This window comes from Manduca sexta, chromosome 13 (assembly GCF_014839805.1).
Source record: "Manduca sexta isolate Smith_Timp_Sample1 chromosome 13, JHU_Msex_v1.0, whole genome shotgun sequence".
NCBI lineage: Eukaryota > Metazoa > Arthropoda > Insecta > Lepidoptera > Sphingidae > Manduca > Manduca sexta.
The window spans coordinates 6,864,727-6,888,957 of NC_051127.1; the positions used below are offsets into that span (position 1 = coordinate 6,864,727).

Sequence of the window (24,231 nt, forward strand, 5' to 3'; positions counted from 1 at the left end):
ACAATGCGTGTAGATAGACGACTCGTAGCGCCAGTATAAAAGGACCATTATTTTTTTTAGTAAAAAAATTACTAACCGAGTAAAAGTCCGTAATAATGTGACCGCAAAAAATTTCGAAATGGCAAGAGGAATTAAATTGAAAGATTATTAAGGGCTGTATTATTTGCTCTATAGCAAATAGCAATATTATAGCTCTGAAAGTTAGTAGGTTGAAGTGGCAATGGGCTGGCCACATATGTCGCAGAACTGATAACCGCTGGAGTAAGTCTGCGTTCTGGAGTGGAGATCGCGTCTTGGCAAACGTAGCGTGGGACGCCCTCTGGCCAGATGGCGGGACGACTTACACAAGAGGGCCCGCAGCGACTGGATGCATAAAGCAGCAGACCGGGCTGTGGCGTATCTTGGGAGAGGCCTATGCCCAGCGGTGGACTGCAACGGTCTGATGATGATGATGATGAAATAGCAATAATGATATATTTATATTTATGTATTATAACTATTGTTACTAGTCAAAAAATAAATGTTCAACATACTAGAGTAGGTACCTAAATAACTCTAATTCCTGGCGCACGAAGATTATTTTTTAAAATAGTTTTTTATTATTTCAAAAAACTTGTTGACCCATAATTTTTAGAAGGTACCCAAACCTAACAAATACCAAATTGATACAAAATAATTTAACAAAAAACGGCAGGTAATCAAAATTCAAAACATGGGGTTCTCAAAGTATTTGTCGTCCTCCTGCCTAAAATAGAAATCATTACACCCCCCATTCTCTTTAATGCAAAGAAGTGAAAGAAAGGCTCACCAAGCGTCCTTACTCATACTCGTATTTTGAAGGTGAATTTGATTTTGTTAGGCCTTCACACCCTTGCTACTAAAACGATTAACATGAAAATTTCCATATACGTAGTCAGGGGTACAGAAGAACATATGGCATCTTTCATCCAAAAAAGTACTGTTCCTGGGGAATAGAAATTGATTGACAAAATCTACATTAACACCTCCTTTACTAATATCACTGCTCGCTAGGTGGACGCGCCCCACACTTTTCTTTTGTTTATCTTTATTTAAGAAGCATGGTCTTTATTTCACGTCTATGTTTCTCCGTACTTTTTGAAAAGCAATGATTTAAAACAATTTTGATTTTTAGTGGTCATGTAAGTGTGACACGTTCCGGGATCAGCCTGTGTATTACCAACAAGTATAATTGTGTCGACTGAGGGGTAATCATCTCTCGTCAGTCGACATTCTATTGGACGCCACTCCACTTAACATAAGATGTAGTGGGTCACTTCGCTGTGCCCGCATCAAAAACAAACAGTTTTTACGCAACCGAACCGATTGACATGTTTACCCTTTTTGTTAAAGTAATTGTCAGTTAACGTAACAAGCCCTCTAGATATTTCATGACCTTATTGCATTAAGTAATTAAAGTAAATGGTTTTATAAGCTGGTTAATGATACAGCAGGCGTTACGTCGGTACGACTCAGTCTCCATTTTAACTGGGCCTTGTTCTCAGGCAGTGTAAACTCGTAACACGGCCATACGACATCTTCGCGAAATTAGCGTGGAGTGATATTCTGTATGGCAATTTCTATTGTTTAAACGCTACGCGATGCGTTACGTGCTTGTTAGCTATCAAAATAAAATGTGGCATAAATAAGGTCGCTGTAAGTCAAGTAATTATTTTGATTATTTACCTACCTATCTTGATATAATTTGCCTAATCAAAAAAATACTTGCATACAAGAGGAAACCTTTAACTTTTTTATAACAAAAATTTAAAGTACTTAATAAAAACAAAATGGTGATTAGGGTTGTCAAACGACAGTAATTAAATAGATTATAGCAATTTGTTTTTTTTTTTAAATGGTACCAATTGGCGTAGCCTTGTTTTACAGTGTTCCGAGGCCGTGAGGCAAGGGGCTTCCCAGTCCTGACCCGTACCTAAACCTCAGAGTTACGATTAGGTGTATGGCCTGTCTTATGTCGCCATCTATTCATTACTTACCAAGCACCTTTCCTACCAAAACGTGGAATCAGAGATATTTCTTCTTTTTATGACACCCAGTCCCCCTGGTCACTCTCATCAGTTAATTGATGCGTTGGTCGAGTTAGTTAACCTACTGCTGTAATAAGAAAACTATACGTAACAAAAATACAAATCTGGGTACAGTAGCAGACAGACATATATCTAAAAAAAAGGTTCCAAAAATCACTACAATACAAAAAATAATAAACACCCAAAGTAAATTGCATGGACAGTTGAATGTAGAACCAAAAAACACCTAGGTTAGAACAAAGTCATCAAGAATACTTTCAATAGCTAATTATTTGTGATTTTTGTGTTTTAATTCACCTATAAAATATTTAAATTATATTGCATCTCATTACCAACACCCTTAACCTATATTTGCGTGTATAGATATTATATATAACATTTCAAATGTGTCGTTGTCATAATATTTGCGCGACTCGGGACGAAAACATGTTGCAAAAAACGAAATCACTTGAGAAATATTTAGGTTTAAAAAACGATATAAAATGGGACACGACGTTATTTTTTCTTCTATACCACGCGCTAGCTGTGTACTGGTGTTATCATTACGCTTTTCCAGTGAAATGGCAGACGCTCGCGTTAGGTAAGTGTTCTATCAGAAATCCATATTCTGTTTTATGTTATTTAAGAATAAATTTAACCGGGTAAATTAGTAATTGAGCCACTTGATTGTATTATCGACAAAGAACGAAATTATCACAAGAAAATGTAAAGAAAATACGACAATTCCTTTGTACTGGTGGCAACATTGTGGGGAATAAAACCGACTGTAGACTGCAAGAAGAAGCTCGTAGGTTCGAACACCGTCCATAAGGAACGTACGACTTGTCGAAGCTTTAGTGTATTAGTTGTTAATTATTACTCTCTTTAACGATGAAGGCAGTGCCATAACTAGGACGGTGCCAGCTGTGCCCAGGCACAGGGCGAACCTGGCGCAAAAACGTCCGCGCCAGTTTTGTGTTATGCATGGGCGTAATTTTAATGTATAGGAGCTCTTAAAAGTTTATAGGGTAGTTACAACATTGGCTAGAGTTTGACGTAGTGAGGAAACCTACAAACACATAGACGACAATTCCTCTTCTAAAAATCTTAAGAGAAGTTTAAAACTTAAACTATGCCATGTGGTGGACTAAGTTTTTAACCCTCACAGCAGCAGAGGAGGCTAGATTTCAGCAGTGGGGCAATATGGAGACTGCCAATGATAGACAAACAGCTTTGAGTCCACGGTCCCTTTACCGTTGAAACCTAACTCTTGCTTATATGGTCAGTAACTATTTCTTTTTTTAAAGTGTATTAATGAGATGCTATTAACCTGTTTCAGCGTATTTCGTGTATGCGTGTAATGGTATCGGCATCGGCGCGGGCGTGCATCGCTACTGGTCGCACCGCGCCTTCAAGGCGACCAAACCTATGCAGCTGATGCTCTTTGTTATGTACGCCTCTGCTGGCCTCGTGAGTATACCTTATTACCGTGATAGAAAAAAATCGTTACAATTGTCATTTGCATAAGTAATAGATAACTTTGTCGCCTTTGTGATCTAGTGGCAGCGTATATGGATTGTACAGAAGTTTCGAATCCTAGGTGAAGCAACACATTATGAGCGTTTTGCCCAAAACTGGAAAGAGTTGACTTTAAGGAAATGGGTAAACAAATTCTACAAGATGCGCGAAAGTGTGTGTAAAACCGAATCTATATCGGACTGTTGATAATAGCAGGTGAAATAAAAACATACCTATAGCCGTTGCGAATATCACATGAAGGGCGGCAGTTTTCGCACAATAGAGTCGTGCAATAATTAAATCCCTGTTAGGTATATATTCTTGGGGTCAAAAGAGATTCCCGAACATTTTTTATAAGGTAATAAGAATAGAGGCGAAAATTGCATGCCTTTTAATGGATGTCGCGATGGCCTAAGGTCACACAGGTTTATTAGAATACATACGTGCATTATACGTTTTTTATAACTAAATGAGACAAGCAGGTCGTTCACCTGGCAATTTATATTGACAATGTCATTTGAACTGATTTTCAAAGAAATGCATAATACTGCACTGGGTTTGTCAAAACATGGGATATAGGTAAGTCTCAAGAACATGACGAAAAACTTACCGAAAAATCGCTGGACTTCAGCCGGTGTTCAGCCTGGCTGGTAGGTATAACTCTGACAAACTTAGATGGACGAAAGTCGTAACTATTTGGTGGTAATATTCGTTGCCTTACCCGTGCCATGATAAAAAAAACTCAAGAAGAAACCTTGTCTTCAAAATGTTTTAAAAACCCTAGCTATTAAGTAATAAGTATCCTTCTTCCCAACAGACCACAGTACGTCGTTTCGTGCGCAACCACCGAGTTCATCACAAATGCAGCGACTCAGATGGTGATCCTCACGACGCACGGCGTGGCCTGTTCTTCTCACATATGGGCTGGCTCATGGTGAAGAAGAATGAGGAGACTCTACGCCAAGGGAAGACCATAGACATGAAAGATCTGGACAATGATCCGTTAATCATGTTTCATGAGAGGTTTGTTACCTACTAATATTGAGTAGGTATAAAATAACCCCAACACACAGAGACCTTGACGCCTCACAGCTAAATAAATCGTTGTGATTATCAAGACCGGCAAGATATTTTTGATCCAAAACGCCTAGAATTAAGCTGGAAAGCAATACAATTTCATTTCTTTCAAACTTTGTGCCGAATATAGCGATAGGCTCACCTCCTATCACACCATGGGACGAAACACACTTGGCGAAAATTCGGTGCCCTGATTGCGCATCTGCATATTCCTTCGGGGATAAATGCGTGATGTGCGGGTGTGTGTGTTTAAATCGCAAGTATTTGACTACTCGTCTGATTTCGAGACTCATGAGGAAATTCATTCAGAATAGAACTGTCAACTGACCTTATTTCTTAATTCTAAATATCCCCTACCGACTTGCTGCCAATAACACAAAAAATATAATTTAGTCTGCACTTGTATAACCTAACATTGTTTCTATCCAGACACATGTTATTGGTAAACGGGACGCTTTGTTTCGTGCTGCCAACGTTGGCAAACATCTGGTTCTTCGGGGAGAGCTGGCGCTGCGCGGTGGCGTGGCAGTGCTTCATACGGTACCTGACCACCATGCATGCAGCCTTCAGCGTCAACAGCCTCGCACATAAGTACGGACACAAGCCTTATAACAGGTTAGTTGTTTTCGTTGGATTAGTTACATACTAGGCAATAAATACTACTTTCATAGCAGCATAGGCAAATGTCCCAAGGGCACACACCTCTGACTTCTAAAATCATGTGTGTATTCGTTGTGAATTTATCGTTCGCTTTAACGGTGAAGGAAAACATCGTGAGGAAACCTACACATCTGAGAAGTTCTCTATAGGAATTTCAAAGGTGTGTGAAGTCTACCAATCCGCACTAAGCCAGCGTGGTGGACTAAGGCCTAATCCCTCTCTGTAGTAGAGGAGGCCCGTGCTCAGCAGTGGGCAAGTATATAATACAGGGCTGATATTATTATTATTATTAGATATAGGCAAATTTAAACCTAGGGGGGCGTAGCTACCCCCATATTAGCCGTATCAGTGATACGGGCCCCCCGTTTTCGGGAGCCCCGAGCTTTCGGGCCCTTCTTGGCTCATACTAACATTAAACTAATCAGAAGAGCTAAGCAGAAGCTGCCCTGAAGAGCCCCTAACAAATATAGATATAGGGCCCGTTTATGATATCAAGCTACACTACTTATTATATCCAGATAAAATGTAAGCAGAAGTTTTGCAATTGCAATGTTGAACTTTGAGGAAGAATAGAGCGCGGAATATAGGAATAAACTAAGCTCTGTATGTACAGTATGACCGTACTCGTGACGGTTTTCTGCGACACTTCGATACCGGGTCGAAGCAATTTATAAGTTGCAGATTGCAGACAAAATAGGGAATCTATATTGTCTTTTCCATTAAAAATAGTCCTAAAACAACTTACATACAATCAATTATTGAAACCTCTCCAATATTATTTCCAGGAACATAAGACCGGTAGAGAACCTGTTCGTGGTGTTTGCGACTTTAGGAGAAGGTTTCCATAACTACCACCACGCGTTCCCCTTCGACTTCAAAGGCACGGACAGACTGCTGACCTTCAACATCGCCACCCTCACCATCAAGCTCTGCGAGAAGATCGGCTGGGCGTACGACCTGAAGGAAGCTTCACCAGAGATGGTGGCCTCCATGTCTCAAAGGATGGGAGACCGGTTCCAACTCAAGGAAGGATTATCAGATTATTCGTATTAATAGAGCAATAACGATAGCCAAAAATAAATGTTTTTTTTTTTAAATATTAATCTATCTACATATTTGTGTATTGATTAATGGAAATGAAAAAAATAACACAATGAATATTAATGAATGATGGAGGTGAATTAATTGAAGTTTTTAATTTATGGAATTAATAAATAAAAAATATCGAACAAAACGTCAAATAAATTTAAGGTTTGTTCGCCTTTTGTCTGTTAGTAGAGTAATTTCTGTAACTACGAAATTACAACGAAAGCGATAAAAAATGTGTACAATTCACACATAGCAGAAGTGAGACTTCTAAAAATAGTCTACGAGCATTGGTATATATGTAAGAATATATGTCAATGCCTACGAGAGATTGAAGGATATAGAACATCACAAGTATTAGAATGTATGTAAGATTCATTATTTTTGCACTGTCCGATCAGATCGCCGATAATTGCATTGATAAGGATTTGCACCGTGGACAGAATAGGGCACCCTGAACTTAAGTCCGATCACAACGCCGGTAATTGCATTAATATGAATTCGCCCCGCGCACGGAATAGAGCACCCCGACCTTAAATGTTATGTTCTGGAATAAACTAAAACCACAATGTTATCAACAGTACTTTATTTAATTTCAAATACTTTGTACAGATAATGTGTCGCGCCCTCAGGCAACACCCGATGAAAAACTTAAACTCTCAACTAACCGTTCAAACAAACCTTACTCTAAAACACGTAAACAAAATGACAAACAATATTTAACTTTATACCAATAAACACCAAAACGACTGAGTTTTGTAACATATATTTCGTGTAGTTTTTTTATACTTTTATATCCAAATTTTAAAAAGGGATTACAAACTAGAATTTCGGCAGCGTGGCGGATAAATAAATGGTTAAAAAGTTCTTAATAATTGTTAAGCATAATAAATAAATACAACGTCTCTAAGAATTCGCTGAGACGTCTAGTGTAACGACTCACAGAAAATCAACGTAAAATAACAATTACGTTATTACGTTTAGTAAGGGTATCTAACATGATTACTCATCAAGACTCAGACGGAGCAATTTCCTTGCAGCATGCTTTCTGAAGCGAGTGTCGCCTGAAGCGGACAAGTATTTCCTAACCACGATGTTAAGACGTGTCAACATATTTATATCCTTTAAAAGTTGGACGCGAGAAAATTGCTTCGTCTTGTAGCTTTTGTCAGGAGTACACCTATGATTCCTTTAGATTTGTGGGTAACGGATGGTGGTTAACACATCAAGTTATTCACTTGCATGACCTTAGTTCCAAAAAAAGGCCTCTATTAATCGTCGGTCCAATACAAAAGTTAGTAAGCCGCTTATTTCTTTTATTTCAAAATTGGCAATTAGTGGATAGATTTAATAAATTAAATATATATTGAGTTAATTATGGCCACGTTACGTGGCGATAAACCTCACAATTAAATATTATTTTAGTTGAAAAAATCAGTATTCTATGATAATTTTTTGATATGAAGTCAATAACTATGTTACAAAACTCAAAAATCTTTAATTGACGAAAATGTTAACATAATATGTATATTTTATCAGGCGCGGATCCAGGATTTATAGAAGGAGGTTAGAAAATCGCTATCAAATTCTTAACGACTTGAAAATTAACAGCAAAGGGTTTAAGATAGTCACGGTTTTAGGCGTCCATATTTTTTTATAGTCCTTTGCCATGAACATTATCAAAACGATAAGGATTCATGACTATATTGACCACCCTTCAGATCCGCCACTGATTCCAAACCAATTAACATCAAACATATCACTAAAACCTAAAGTGAAAATTGAGCATACGGCCAGCGTGATATAGCGACCAATCAGAAGCCTCGCATTTCAAATAGAGACCTTCGATTGGCTGATTTAATGGCCACGAAGCGTATCAATGCGTATGCGCATATTCCGTAGTATTAATTTGGCAAAATGTTATTTAGCATGATAGTAAACTATACTATTACAATTCACTGTACACATTATATTATAAATTAAAAATCACTATTTCAACATAATTATGTGACGTTTACGCTAAGATTTACATAATTATTTCACGTATATTATAAAAAGGGAGTAGATATAAAGAAACTGCAAAATTGCATTAATATTTTGGACATGATAGCGCGGTAATTGGCAGATTTACATGCAAAAAAATTTTACGTAAGAATAGGTATTATTTTGCTATAATTAAAATCAAATAAACCCCCAAGCAATATTGATCACATCACGGATTGCACATATGATATTTAGCATTTACAGTTTAAACGAGATTTGAAAACTTCGAGAACTAAAAATCAACCAGTGAATTGACTAGATAAAACATAGTAAGCCAAAAGGTGCATGTAACATATTATTTCGAAATAGCTTTACTTTAACAAAACACTAATAACAGAATGAATACAGAGAAATAAATTGCTGATTTTAGAAAACGCAAATGGTTACGAAAAATTGAGTATTTGTCAAAATAATTCTATGATTTTGTCATAATTTCGGTGGTCTTAAGAGCTAACTGATTTTAGATATTAACTTATTGAAGCATCTTCAACTTTGCATGAGTACTATATAAAAATAATCACCATACCTAATTGACGTGTCATTGCTTCAAAGCAATTAGATCTTTAATTGTAACACATAAGGAGCATTTTGCAAAACAAAAAAGAAAATAAAAGTTTGGAAAAAGCAACAAGTGAAAGATTGAATATTTTGATAGATTCAGGCACTTTTGGCTTTTATTTACATAAATATTTACAAGTTTGAAAATTAAAATGGTTCCAAGTACAGATATAGTTTCAATTATAAAATATAGGCCGTTTAATTAGAAAAATAGTTCATTTATTGTAGTATAGGGCACTTGTATTGTCTGTAGAAATTACCGAGACGCTGACATGCTAGGACAACATGTTTGTTATCAAAACTAAGTTTAGGTTTCTATTAAAAATTCTATATTAAAGCTAGGGCAAGTTTTCATTAAATAGTTATCTACAATACCACTTATTTTGATTAAAATCTTGGTTATACCATTCTTACAATGAGGGCTTTCATTGTTCGAATGGTTAATAGTAATTATGGCATATGAAAGTTATGTATTGCAGAAATGCAAATCAATTTTTTTTCATATTATTTATCAATTACATCATTTAACTCTACTATCTATGGGCATTATTTTCTAAAATAATCACTTCCACCTACCTACACTTAACTTACTAGAAGCCTAACTGCCTTACAGTAGTGGTACGCTGTTTCGCATAGTATGAGTGTTGGCTGTTAGTGGTCTCCTAGTTAGGGGAAAGTTGGTGAAAATGGACACAACTATATCTGTATTTGGAATGTAGAACGGATATATAGATAAGTCACAACCGAAAACAAAATACATTTTATAGAGAGACTAAACAGTACTACTAAATTTATAAATTACTAAGCGAAATTAAAATGCCAGACGGCCTTATTGTTCTTGTCATAAACTATTCCCGACATTTAAAACCCTTTCAAGCCGTAAGGGTCATTTAAAAATGACTATTAAAATATATCATATTAAAGTCGATATTCCAAGCCCCTCGCAGGAGCCGTAAAGTCGATCAAACATCGGGAAATAATATATTGAAAGATGATTTTCGTAATTCTAAATTTATTTAATATTTTTGGGTCTTAGCAATTCTGCAAGATTTAAATTACAACTAAACCAATTTTTCATCGATTATTAATAAATCGTTCCATCATAATTGTTAGTATTTTCGACATGCTTTAAGCTCTTAACAAAAACTCAATGTATGTAACAAATTTTATTTAATACCTTGTTCCCGATCGCCGAACGAGTACATACAAAATATAAATTTTAACGAATTTTAAAAAAATTGGCACATTATTCATTACAATATTCACATAAACATCGAACCGCGACACCGACATGATTTTGGATATGTTGCCGTTTTTCTAAAACTATTTACATTTAATATAGTATGCTGGCTAGTTATATGTGGCTAACTCTGAAAGCATTCGGCGTGGGCGTCGCCAGGGGGGCAGACCCCTCCTCTAGGGGCAATAAAAATATTTCGAATCGACTTTGACCAGTCTACCCTATAATTATACGGGTACTTTGAGTTGATTTAAATGGACAAAGGATGTATCCTATAATTGGATAGGAACCTGTGTTGTCAAGTATTCGTCCCTGTGACAGTCTGGCGACGCCCTTGCTTCAGCGTTATACTCGTCGAGACTTAAATGTTACATTAAACATGCAATGTATTGTCTATTTACCACAAACACTTATAATAAACATGCCTTTTAAAAGCATAAAATAACAATATATTTGAAAATTCACCGACAATGAAAGCCGTTACACGGGCCGCTTTTGTATCTAATTAGTATTCCTAGATGTCCTTTAAAATAGTGAACTAAGTTCCCAATTTTCACAATAAAACAATGAGCGGAGATATAACCAATATTCTATTCACAAATATGTACAATTTAATATATAGCAAATGTTATTGGGCTATGTCCTCACACTAGAGCCCTTGATTGCCGTCTACACCTAATAACCAGCCTAGCGTAGAGCTTTAATACAAAGCGGCCTTCAGAGTTAGACATTTACAAGAACATAATGGCGGCCTCCTGGTCATTGCGTCAAGAGTTTGACGCGCGAACTGTCAACGCTACTGCGACCTGATTCTGACATTGTAAACTGACGTGACGTAATACAATCTTCGTGAAATTAGTTTAGAGTAGTATTCTGAATGCCAATCAGTGGCAAAATGTGAAATTTTCCTAACGACCCGACACAACATATAGGTATTAATATGCTTAAATGTGGTTTTCCAATCGTTGTAATGATAATTAGATTCTACATAAAGGCAAATCGACAGGAATCGGGTTTTATGACCTTCGCCACTGATGGTAATTTCAATTATCAAGCAACAAGCGTCATATGCCTGTAATGAGCTGTCAACGTGTTGTATAAGAAATCAGGCCCCTTTAGCTTCAGTATCGCGCGTCCAACATCATAACCCCGCACTTAGGTTTAATTGTCATGATATTAACTACGAAAGCCATGCATCCACTTATGCCAATATTTAACACATTTGTCTCGCCCGCGGCCTAATGCATAAGATGCATAGCCGTTCATAGTAAGTGCTAACGCATGACTGACACGTGTCTGACGCCTGACGCAACAACCAAAAGTCCTCAACAACTAGAAACAATACAAACCACGAGTAATATTCCACGAAAAAATGACTTGCCAACTTAAGGTTAAGGTATGGTTGTTTTCATATAATGTCCATCCCTTCCCCCTCCCCGTACATTATTCTAGGAGATGTTTAAGTACAGTTTGGCAGGTATCGTGCGGTACAACAAGTGTGTTCATACAAAAATTAGCTATTCATTTATTACAATGACACTATTAAAATAACGACATTTTGTGCATATCCCTAGTGTTCGTATGTTATTTTTACAAGAGATTTTTATTACTACTATACTACAGTTAGTCGACATTGTTTATTAGACAATATTAACAATTGTAACCCCATTAAACTAAATATTGCTTCAAATCAACATCATTTATATATCTATGTAATTCACGCACGAACGTATCCATCACGATAACAAAATATATTCGTAATAATCCTTTGCGGTTACGATGTTTGTTGCTTCGGTTTGAAATGTTAACATGAAACTATGCGGACATTATGTCCCACCGTAGCGGCGTAGACATAATACCCCGGACATTTCTGGCCCGTCATAGGGGCACTGACAAAACCACCGGGACGTTTTTGTCCAGTCAATTGGGCACTCACAATTGCTCGGACATTATGACCCGTCTTTGGACAAAATTACCCGGAAATCCCAGCTCAAACCCAACCAACAAACACGCACCGAAACCAACGTTTTTTTGTAACTATTCAGCGCCAATAGATCTCACTTGAAGGATCATGTACAGTCCCCTGGCGGGTATCACTGGCACAGGGTGGGGCGGGCATCACAAGTGCTTGTGCTTGCCGTTGGCGGGCGGCGTGGGCGTGGTGGGGGTGGGGGGCCCCAGCGCCCGCTCCGCCGCCGCCGCTGCCGCGTGCTCCATGCCTTTCTCGAGACATGTCTGGTATAGGGGCTTCATTACCTACAAAACACAATATTTTCTTTATTTAAAAAAGAAAATAACACGATGCGTACTGTTATAAATTTAATGTGTAGTATTATATTTATGACCGGTGTGAAGTTATTTACGAGCGGACTGCAGTTATTTACAGAATAAATCTTGTCTATTGAAATTGAAATCAATTTTCACACAGCTGTAGGGATCGTTAGTTGTAAAAAGTACTCACATTGTCCCATAATACGTTAGCGGTGTCGTCTATTGTGACGCCAAATTCTCTCATCTCACCGCTATATCTGTAATTGGAATAATTGTCTTTTAAATATGTTGTAATTGTCATTCCAATTTGAGAATATATGCCAACGAAACATAGTTGGGACCTAAAAACAGGTTACTAGAAAAGGAGAACACCAGAAATCGGTGCTATACGTGTGTCTAGATGGCACGCCAAACATTATTATTTTCTTTCATAAATAATAGCATGTTAATCAACAAAGGTTCGCCATCCCTGCCATAGACAATGCTTCTGTTGTATGTATTTTCTAACCTGATGTACGCCCACATGACAAGTGTGAGCAGCGCCATGCCCATGGCGAAGTTGCAGAGGTTGGCTATCGGGTACAAGCCGACGAGCCCGAACACGCCGCTCAGCACGTAGAAGAACAGCGCGATCGCGAAGAACACGGACGGCGTGCGCGCCGCCTTGAATATATTCTTGCTCTCGTTGTGCGCCTTGAACTGCTGGAAGTGGTCCTCAAGGTCCTGGACACGTAAAGGGAAATTGTTATTTTTTTAATCACAGTGTGACGACTGGACAAGTCACTCAATAGATGGCTAGCGTCACTATGAAGTACTCTGTAGCTCAGCACATCTCTTGCCCCACTGAGACGATCTATACTACTGTGAAGAGTTTGTTTGTTTGAACACGCTAGTGTCAGGAAAAACTAAACAAATGTTTATTTGTGTTTAATAGGAGGCTACATTATTCCAGAATACTACAGGTTACTTTTATCCCGAAAAAATATATCGAGGAAAATCCTTTCCATGCGGGTGCGGACGCAGGCAAAGTGACATGACCCGAATTCTTGATAGCGACTCTTCAGTGGAACAACAGCCGCTATATGTTCGTTGTACTCACGAGTGGCCACCGTCACTCTTTCTAAGGACACACCGATGGCTAGCTAGTCTGCTGGTCACAGTACCTGCGTGAGCTGCTCGCAGTAGGACTGGCTGAACTCGTCGCCGCCCATCTTGCGCTTGGAGTGGAAGGCGTGCAGCGCCTTGTCCCGCACGCGGGCGTGCTCCGCCTCCAGCAGCTGCGTCTGCAGGTAGGGCTTGGCGCCGCCGCACACCTCCTCCATCAGCGTCGTGTACACCTCCTTCGCTTCCGCCACCGCTGTTAAATTGTTCGCCTCTGCTGTCGCCTGGAAAAAATAATGTAGAACTTTTATCTAGTGTTTAAAATTAAATTTGGTTTTAAAGCTATCATCGATCCAGCCCCGCATTTTATCGACTAGCGAGGTGTATTCACTCGACAGTCTATGACGAATCCACTTACTATCAGATGCAGTGGGGTTACATTAACCAGCCCGCATAATAAAAAAAAAATACACAGAATTTTTTCCATGCCTTACTTACAGTATAATAAAACACAAACAATTTCCCTCCAGTACAATACCCGCGGCATAGAAGGCGAGATAATGCCTTACCATCAGGTATCTCTCTGGACCATATACCATTACTACTTTATAGTATAGCACATATGCTCACCACAAGCATGCTCTTCGGTTCCGGCAGCTCGTTGCCCTTGTATATGTTCATGTAGGACTTGAAGTACTGCACCAGGTCCTTGGCCTTGACCTTCTGTCCGTTGATGAGCTTGGGCACCAGGTTCTCCGGCGCCAGCAGCATCGGCACCAGCTGGTGCAGCGCGCGCTTGAACTCCGTTTCGATGTCTGAAATTTATCCAAATCATGAAAAGAGATATGAAACGTTGTTAATAAATTTAATTTGAATTTTTTATTTGAAGTATTGATGTACATTAATGATTTTGGAAAAGTGTACATTTGACAAAACTTTTGGTTCGACCGCCGCGGATTGCGCTTTTTTCCATCCGCTATCATTCAGAATAGGCACTAAATCTTATCTACCCATACTGCTTCATCTCAAAATCTTGTATAATTCTAAATACATAGACACTAGACAGCATTCTCTCTAACTCTACCAGGGCAAACATGAATTAGTTTCACCTGCAAGTCTGCCATCGAAGTGCGGGTTGGTGGCGACCTTGAGGCCTGGATGCGGCATCAGGAAGCACGCGATCTCTGAGAAGCACGACGTGATGTGCTTGCGCAAGCTCTGCAACTCCGGGTGCTGCTTGTCTGACACCTGGAATGACACGGGCTCGATATAGTTCCATGTGAAAATCAGCTCGACTAATATAATTATAGGTAGTTCATAATGGAAAACAATATCCTTCCTTTTTTCCAAAAGTCAATACCTTTACGACTGTCGGAAATAAGAATGGTGACTTATACACATTTATGCCATGGAGGGTTCCTCTAACATTGTGGTGTTTATACTCAGTGATAATACACTGGATGCAGGCCACTTTTGACAAATCTGTCTGGAAATCTTTAGCAGAAGACTAAGTTCAACTGTAGAATATATGTGGCTGATGATATATACCCGGTGATCATCACTTCATACCAGATCGATAGTTTAGTCTCCCTAAAATAAAGCTAAATATATATTCACATGTTATGCAGCCTTCCCTCTAAAAGCTAAAATACTAGAACATTATCCCTGCAAATAAACTGACCTTTAGTCTCCTTTGTAGTATGTTCTGTCCCCCCTCCGCGCCGTAGGGCGCTTCATAGGGGAAGCTCCAGTCTCTGACGAGGAACTGAAGCCGCTGGAACGGCGTGCGGCCGCTGTCTTCCAGCGCGAGTCGCCCGTACTCCGTGAACAGCTGGAAGTAAGTAGAAAACTGTATTCTATGTTCACAATAGCGCAGAGTTTAATATATGATGCCTGGATTTTTTTTAATAATATTTGCACTTTTTAGCAAACACTTTATCTGCAAGTAGAGGGTTATTTTTTCCTTTCAAATTATGGAGTGGGATTACAATGTGTTTGAAAGAGTAAAATTCAAAACAAGGAAATCCCGTATTTCTTAATTATATATCCTGATTGTACTGAAATTATTGAAAAGCAGTTTTGACGTCAACCATCAGCCTTTGTTTATTTAGTGCTTTCATTTCCTATAACGAAATGAACAAAAGAAATATAGTTGGTGCGGCGCATGCTCACCTGCAGATGCTGCAGGTCGTCCTCTTGTATGTTCTGCGAGAGGTTGTATATCTGCACGGAGGACAGCATGGTGGACAGCGCGAACACGGTCGCGCAGTCGCGCACCGTCGACTCGCTGTCGAACGCGCCCTGAGTGTCTAGTAAGATTATCGCCACCTGAGCAAAAAAAATTAACAACTTATCTGGAAGCGAAAGTGATTTATAAATTTTATATCTTGATTTATAAATGACATTAAATCATTCGAAATCAATGGATAGACTGCATTTTATTGTTTACCTAGCTCTGGGCGATTGTACTTTATGTCCTTATTTATTGCACACAAAATGAAATAAAGTTAATGCACTGTAATTAGCAACGTATCCTCAAATCATCGCATTGTGAGTATGTTGGCGACTTAACGAAAACTACACGAATTATGGACCAGACCGAATCTTTGAATCCAATCTCTATTAATAGATGAAAAAATTACTTGGCAGAGTGTTTACAAAATTGAATCAATCAAAACATTACCTTCCTTGGACGGTCGGGTAAAACACAATGCGCTTACCTTTTCACCATTTTCGAGCGTGGCCTTGAAAATCTCTGACCACATGAGTATGCCGGTGGTGTCGCGCTCGGAGCCGCCGCGCCAGCTGAACCCCTGCAGCGGCTCGTCCTCCGCGCCGAGCCAGTCGCCGCCGCCGCCCCCCGCACCATACTGACGGTACCAACAACCATATCGATATTACTAAATACGAGATGACTCGTCTATTCCTTTTAATTACAGACGTTATGTAAAGAACTTGTTTGCAGTATATGAGATTTTGTCTAGGTTGGTACCCTAAAGATGCAAATTACAATAAAATTTTTGTGTTTCAGTTTGATAGACATTTTCCTTAGTCTAGTTATTAAGTATTACCTATAAGCCCTACCATCTATTTTAATATTATTGTGGCGAGAGTGATTTATTACCACTCAGTGCTTTTGCACAAAGTTCCATGTGATGTTGCTGCCGATTATGCTTTTGGGTATAGTGATGCTTACTATCAGGCGAGCAACAGCACACTGACTTGTTATATAAGGCATTCAGTCGTTATGTGAGCCGCTATTTACAGAATACAATGGTGATAACTTAACAGGTGTTCAAAATGATAATTTAGTCACAGTGACTAAGTGTATGTAATTAGGCAGTTTTAAAGTTAGGATTGCTTATCGTAAACGGAATGCTCGTTGCAACTTATTTGACGTTAGTTACTAGCTTTTAGGCAACAGCTGACACCCGAGTTAATTTAACTCCTGGTTTGCATAACGAAACTGCCATGCAGCTAATAAATCGCAAACTACCGATGGCATATGTATCTCACATACTCTTGCTTTTATGCAATAATGTTAAAACTCAAAAAAACCCTTTCTATACGTTCCAGGTGTTCCAGGAGTAATGAACCAAATTCACATTTGACCTATGCTACTGCAATTAACTAGATAAATCGATGCTGGCGCGACTATAAACTGTTGGCCAGTGGGAGGACATAAACTCCGTTCCGTTCACACTTCGATATCTTGTTCCTCATTATAGCGTCATTACCTTGTGATGCATGTACCGCAGGAAGAAGTCGAGCAGGAACGACTTGCCCTTGCGGAAGGCGCCGGCGACCGATATCACCACCACCGCCCTCTCCCTCACATCCTCGCGCAGCAGCAGCGCGCTGAGCGCCTCCTCGTCGAGGGTGAACGTGTGCTCCGGACCGGTGTTCACCACCTGCACGCCGTACGGACCAGCCCGCGGCGCAGGTGCCGGCTTTTCCGTCACTGCCGACCAAAGGAAAATAACATTGATATTTAAATGATTAAGGTGCTTTTTGGAATGTGTTTACAATGGATGCCACAGGGAAAATGTTGAGGTTTGACGTAGTAATATTAATTGTAATAATAAACGCTGATCAAGAACAGCTGGTGAGTTTCTAGTGCGTCCTAAAATAGATAATCATATTTACGATCCGTGCAAACCGCGATTATGAATATTGTATTATTTTATATGCAACTATCATATACAGATATTATGTAGTATGTTTACATAAAGTTTTAGACGAGATAACTTGAAGATTTTTGTGGTGCAATAAAAATAAACCGGGTACGTTTTAAACAATATAAAAGCGTTTATTTAAAAAATACGCATTCACACCTTACATCCTGGTCAGAGAGAGGAAGTTGCCAGCTCAAAGAGGAAAAATAAAAAATGTTACAACCAATAAACATGTTAAATTGTTGCGTTCTCAACTCCCAACATAACTTTTGATAAAAACTATAAAAAATCAATCAATCATATTCTCCTTGATATTTACTCAAAGGTTAAGAGGAAGTCCTTTAAAAACTTAAAAACTTTTTCTCTAGGAAATTAAAGTCTAGGGACTTATAAATAAAGCAAATAAAAATTGGTGCATGCTTATCGCGTGGGCACTGGCTCAAAAAAAATCATTATGGGTTATGTTTTGTTTTTATTTCTAGTCTTGTCGCGGTTTTGCCCGCATAAAAGTTCAATCACGGGACAGAGAGTAACTTTCTAGGAAATAATATAGCTTTCCCTATAGCAAATAATATTTTTCTTTCGATGTCTAACATTCGTGTCAAGATAAATCAATATAGCCTCCCCATCAGTGAATTTTTAGAATCAGAGCATTAGATACCTGTTTAAATAGGACGGCATAATTGTGTCAACGTGCGAGGGATAATCAACTTTCATAAAAACTCTATCTGGATTCACGCTTCGCTTACCATCAGTTGCAGAGGGGTCAATTCGAGTGCACGAATATAAACCATCAGTTTTTTAACACATATTGATTTAGATTTTAACTAATTATTTAAAAATTAGTTTTTAATGAACTTGCGATTTGGTTTTACAATGCACTTCATGCTAGGTAACCCAAACTTCTCATTTGAACATTGTTTTTTTAAGACGTTAATTCTCCTTTGAACGCGTTGGCGATGCGATAAGTCTGGGTCACTTCAAACAAAACTTTATCAACGGTCTAAAATAAAATAATAAGTATTGCATTATACATTGTTATAAATGCCAGACGGCGCTCAAACAGACGCATATATTCCGATTCAATTAACATATAAAACAATTGTAAAATTTTATTGTTATCATGTATCGAGGTAACTGACGTATTTTCAATTCCCGACTGCGATTATTCAACTATCACCAGCCATGTGGCAGAATTTATATCTCTCGTAACAGTGGCGACGCGTCCATAGAAATTACTCGATTCTAAGTGTTAACCTGGATTTGAATAACAAACATTAGTCAAATAAGTAAAAGTATTTGATGTTCAAGTGAATAAATAGATTACAACAGTGACGATTCGGCTGCCATTTTAGTTCAGATTTTGAACAAATAGTTTATATGGACGTTCGTGTCAATAGAATACTATACGTCAATGACCACCACTTCTCCTTTTCGGTCTATTAAGATTTGTCTTAGTTTTTATTTTCTGTTAAATTAGCCTCAATATGTTTACTAAGACAATTTTATTTGCATCGTATTACTTTTGGAAAAATTTCGCCCTTCGCCACTGTCTCGCAATGCTATAATTGTCATATACATCATAATTGCGATACTTCAAGCCTGACTTAAACTTATGACAGGTAATGTCTGTGCTAACTAAAGGATAGGTTTAGATGCATACAAAACAAATTTTGCTGAGCTTACTCTAATTCTCTGTTATAGTAGGGGAGATCATACAATCTACTATCCTCATTACAATAATATAAGCCCTGTATTATATACTGTCCTACTACTAGGCACGGAACTCCTCTACTAGTGAGAAGTATTAGGCCTTAGTCCACCGCGCTGGTCTAGTGCAGATTGGTAAACTTCACACACCCTCAAAAGTGCTATAGCTAACCTTTGTAAAGGTTTCCTTGCGATATTTTCCTTTACGTTAAAGCAAGCGATAATTTACAAAGAATACATGCATTTAGAAAAATTAGAGGTGTGTTGTGTCCTTGGGTTTTGAACATGCGGAAATTCATCTCGGCAGTCAGTTGCACACCTTACTAGGCTATCGGGGCTACTACTATCATTATTGCTAAATTCGAATCCCAAATAACTCATGCATCAATCGAAATGCTCGTATTGACATAGCAAACAATCGATATCGAGACCTCATTAGTAGTATTGCAAAGTTATTAAATTTAATATTGTCCTTAATATGATAAACAAAGTTTTTGTTATAAATGCAAAGGTCCGTGGACGTTGGAGTTTTGTTGGAAAAAATGATATAGAATATATATAGATAACATTTGGACGTAGATAGATCGTGCCACGGATTAATATATTGTAAAAAAAATATTTTATTTTTTTGCTACATTATAAATATAGAATAAATAGCTTCCAAACTACGGCTAGCGCCTCGCTTTGCTAGGGACAGCGCATTAATTAATAAGACTTTTATTTAGGACTACATCTTGCTCACGGTTCCGCCTGCGTGATAAAAACATTCCGAGTTAAAAGTTATATAGCTTACTATTTGCAAAAAAAAATAGGTTTAGTAGACCCTAAAATTAGAGCGTCCAACAAACTCTTTAGCTTTATATATTAGTATAGATATAGAGCATAACAGAGCTCCGAGTACAACCTACTCAGACAACACAAACTGCCAGAGACAATGAATGACGTGTGCAAACAAAGTAGTAACGCGTGCACACTAATCGACCATAAACAATACGGCCCGCGACCTTAGCGCGCCGATTGTAACACAGGCGGATACCAGTTAAAAATCAAACGCAATCTGTGCCGTGAAATCGGGCATGGGAAAGGCGTGGTATGAGGTTATTGAGAGAGGGGAGGGGGGTCGTGCTATGTGATTTTTAGAGGGGGGAGGAAGAGTGCTAGTAGGTCACCTATTGGTAATTGCAGTAAAGTCCGACATTTGAGCACGTAAAGCCGTTGGTCCTACGCCTGATCCCTCTTCGGTCATGTCGGATTGCCGTCTCACTGAACTATGAGAGTCAAGGAATAGAGTGCACCTGATCGCTGATATTAACTTCTTATACATACATACATACAATGTCACGCATTTATCCCCGAAGGGGTATGCAGAGGCGCAACCAGGGCACCCACTTTTCGCCAAGTGTGTTCCGTCCCATGATGTGATAGAAGGCGAGCCTATCGCCATATCGGGCACAAATTTCAGACTCCGGGCTGATACTGAGCAGAAAACCCAAACATCACTTTGCCCGACCCGGGATTCGAACCCAGGACCCCAGAGCGCTATCGTACCGCGCATGCAGTACAACTACGCCACCAAGGCAGTTTCTTATACATGCTGGTGGTAGATCTCTCGTATGTGAGAGTCCGCATGGGTAGGTACTACCGCAATGTCTATTTCTGCCGCCAAGCAGCAGTGTGTAGTCACTGTCGTGTTCCGCTTTAAAGAACATTGTAGCCAGTATTACTACTGGACATAGTAAGACTTAACATCTGATGTCTCAGGATACCGAGCGCAGTGAAATACCAAACAATACTTTGTAATTAAAGGTGTTGGATGGTGTTTCTACTATTTATGAGCATCGTATCGTTTACCATCAGGCGAACGGCAAATTCTTCTCGTCATTCAAAGCAATAAAAAAAATATATAACATATATTTTGTAATAGAAACGTGCAACCCGTCCGAATAGTCGGTAATGCCGGCTAATCGGAAGCCTTATACCCAAGTGCGTTGTAGTGTGAAGGACGTTGAGACTTCCGGGCTGGAATGCCACCGCCTCTTACATTAAAACCATAACAATGGGGACACACGCGTGAAGGAACTAGTACGTAGGGCTGCTAGCCTGAGGTTTGGTTAAAAAATATCCTCAAATAACATTTTCAAAAATCGTCTACGTGAGAATTAAGTATTATGTGTGAGTTGTCACTATTTTTAATAAATGGAACGAATCTCTAACCACTAAACTATGTAACATAAGCATGGATAGAATTCGTTGAAAAGGAAATTCTAATTACATTAAGCTTAATGTTTACATATAATAAATTTGTGATAGTCCGATTTCTGTACATTAAAGATATTAAAGAAACATTTATATGTTTTTTTTTACAATTTTTGTCCGTCTGTAAGTCCGCGTGTTTGTACACGCATCACTCAAAAACTAGTCATGGGGTTGAATGCAGCTTACACCAACGTATAGCTAGAGTTCTGATTTAAATGTGGCTCCACTTTACTCCGGGCAATATAAAGTAGGACCTTTTATCCCGGAAAAAGATTCAACGGGTACGGAGCCGCGAGCAAAAGCTAGTTTCACAATAAAACTTGCATCATTGTATAGAGTAAAAAATTCCATTTGTGGTCAAATATTCCGTAATAACTACTGTGATATTATGTCACTATGACCGACTACCATAAACAATTTAAATTCATTAAACGTCACGCTCTAAAGGCTAGGAGAATACCGTGAACAACACGCGTGTAATTTGAATACAATAATATGCAAAAGTAAACAATGCCATATGATTACGTTTAAAGGATGGTTTCATGCGAGATGAATAGTCATTGTTACATAAACAATGTCAAAATAAAGTCAATATAGGATATATCACCGTTTACGGTCAGAAACTGTATTCAATTATATTAACTTGGCAAATTTATTTTCATGAACTTTTTGATCAAATTACTTCGACTTGAGGTTACATGCTGTGTGGTGCACTACGACTGCTTTAAAACAGTTGCAACTTTAACCAGAACTTCAAATAGATATGTATTGTGCTGGTCACGCTGAGATATGAGACGCAGGCCCATTATGCTTGTCGGTAGAAACAGACTAAGCGCTCGTACTCAACCAGACCAGCATACGAGGCTAACCACATAGTTTTTGTATGATTTGTGTCTGTTTAATAATGTTTTACCAATGTGTCACTTTTGGAAAAAGCAACTCTATAAACTTTAAATATAAAGTTTAAATAACAGAGCAGTTTTTATTGTAGATTGTGAAACTAGAAGCTGAGTATGTCCCGGGCGTTCCAGACACATAAATATAAGAAGGCGAGTCTGGCCCCATTTTTCACAAACAGCTTCGGATTAGTTAAAGTAAATTTACTTTCGATTGCTCTATTTTGAAGATCTTTATTAATGTGATTGGATTCAAAATAGAAAAGTCAGCGGAACTTTTTGTGAAAAATATATAGTACTCAATACTCTACAGAATCTTCGGTTAAACCGGTCACGGATTAGCCGGTTACCGGACTTGCCGGCAAAACGTATCCGTGAAACACCTTATCCGATGATCGTTCATGTAATACGAATCGATTGTGTTTCAGTGAAAGTGCAGTGGATTTTTATGCACCGAACGGGTTGCCGCGACCTTGGGCCGGCACTGTGAGGTCGTCACAACCGGTCCCCGCACTCGACACTCGGGTTGCTCACGTCACGTTCTGCGCAGGGGCAATGGTTATGACGGCTGTTGCGAAATTCGATAATTTGAAAATGGAATGTTTGGTGTTTAAACCAAGGTTTAGATTAGAAAGAAAACTTGCTGAAGTCGACTTCCACAAGCAAATCAACGTGTTAACAATCACTGCAAGCTGGCTCTTGCAATTTTTTAAGCTTATCGCTCGTGCAGCAAGATATATGTTTATAGAATTATTGAAATATTCCCGCTTAGGTGAACGCATCTAGCAGTTTTTGCGCAATATATTGCTGCTATAACTTGCAAGACTAAACTTAGATATACACATACGTATTCTTATTTTATTTTATTACTTAGTGACTACTGCACCCTTTGATAACAATCCAAAACCAACCAATTGAGACGTTCTTCGCACACGAGAATTATAAAGACATGTCCATAAAGATAAGCATCAGTCCGAAGTCAAATTGTGTTCGATGGCAATATGAACATAGGTCTATCTGGAAATGTTTAGGGGATATATTGAACAGTGGACTTTATGTGGCAGATAATGATGATGAAGATGGCAATAGACTGCCCTCTATCATATCATGGGACGTTGCACACGGCGACGAGCAGCCGCCTTGCACCTTTGTCTATCGCTTCGATAAAAAGTGTGACTGCAAAGAAAGGAGGCCTTTGTTTTAGACTATTGCTTATAACACAAAGATCATTCAATTCATCGAGGTACACGAATTGTGGATAATTACATTGCCCTTGATATCACGAGATCACGCTTCATCATGTCTTACACTACACGTAACAAAACCGGTGTTTGAGTTTTTGTTCTTGAGATGATTAAAGGCATTTAGTTTTTACGAGTCTGGCTGTAAGCTTTCAAATTGTTATTGATGTTGCATGTATGTATAATCAAGAAATTATTTCATGAAAGTCGGGAATATGTAGATCGCGAAATCTGATGCAGTACTTATTGATGCTGTTACCTGTAACCCCCCTTCCACCACAGACACCTTTTATTACCGGGAGGGTAGGCAGAGACAATAAGCGCATATACATTTCATCATCAATATTCCAATTT

The 24,231-nt window shown here is 38.6% G+C and overlaps 2 protein-coding genes across 4 annotated transcripts in view; one reads left to right on the plus strand and one right to left on the minus strand.

Moving 5' to 3' along the window:
- The first annotated feature begins 1,811 nt into the window (after positions 1–1,811).
- Positions 1,812–6,485, plus strand: LOC115450063 (acyl-CoA Delta(11) desaturase). Its single transcript, XM_030178028.2, has 5 exons — positions 1,812–2,646; positions 3,385–3,515; positions 4,381–4,586; positions 5,070–5,255; positions 6,086–6,485. The coding sequence occupies exons 1-5, from the start codon at positions 2,451–2,453 to the stop codon at positions 6,351–6,353; spliced, it is 987 nt and encodes a 328-aa protein (XP_030033888.1). The 5' UTR covers positions 1,812–2,450; the 3' UTR covers positions 6,354–6,485.
- A 472-nt stretch (positions 6,486–6,957) lies between these two features.
- The window catches only part of LOC115450048 (atlastin), a 43,060-nt gene continuing 25,786 nt past the window's right edge, over positions 6,958–24,231 (minus strand). For all 3 annotated transcript variants that reach the window (XM_030177997.2, XM_030178006.2, XM_030178015.2), the window contains 10 exons: positions 17,337–17,560; positions 16,320–16,469; positions 15,772–15,927; positions 15,281–15,430; positions 14,709–14,847; positions 14,230–14,414; positions 13,662–13,883; positions 13,007–13,221; positions 12,689–12,755; positions 6,958–12,483 (listed from right to left, as the gene is read on the minus strand). In XM_030177997.2, coding sequence (XP_030033857.1) covers positions 12,346–12,483; positions 12,689–12,755; positions 13,007–13,221; positions 13,662–13,883; positions 14,230–14,414; positions 14,709–14,847; positions 15,281–15,430; positions 15,772–15,927; positions 16,320–16,469; positions 17,337–17,560 — 1,646 coding nt within the window. In that variant the 3' untranslated portion in view covers positions 6,958–12,345. The remainder of the gene's footprint in view (positions 12,484–12,688; positions 12,756–13,006; positions 13,222–13,661; positions 13,884–14,229; positions 14,415–14,708; positions 14,848–15,280; positions 15,431–15,771; positions 15,928–16,319; positions 16,470–17,336; positions 17,561–24,231) is intronic.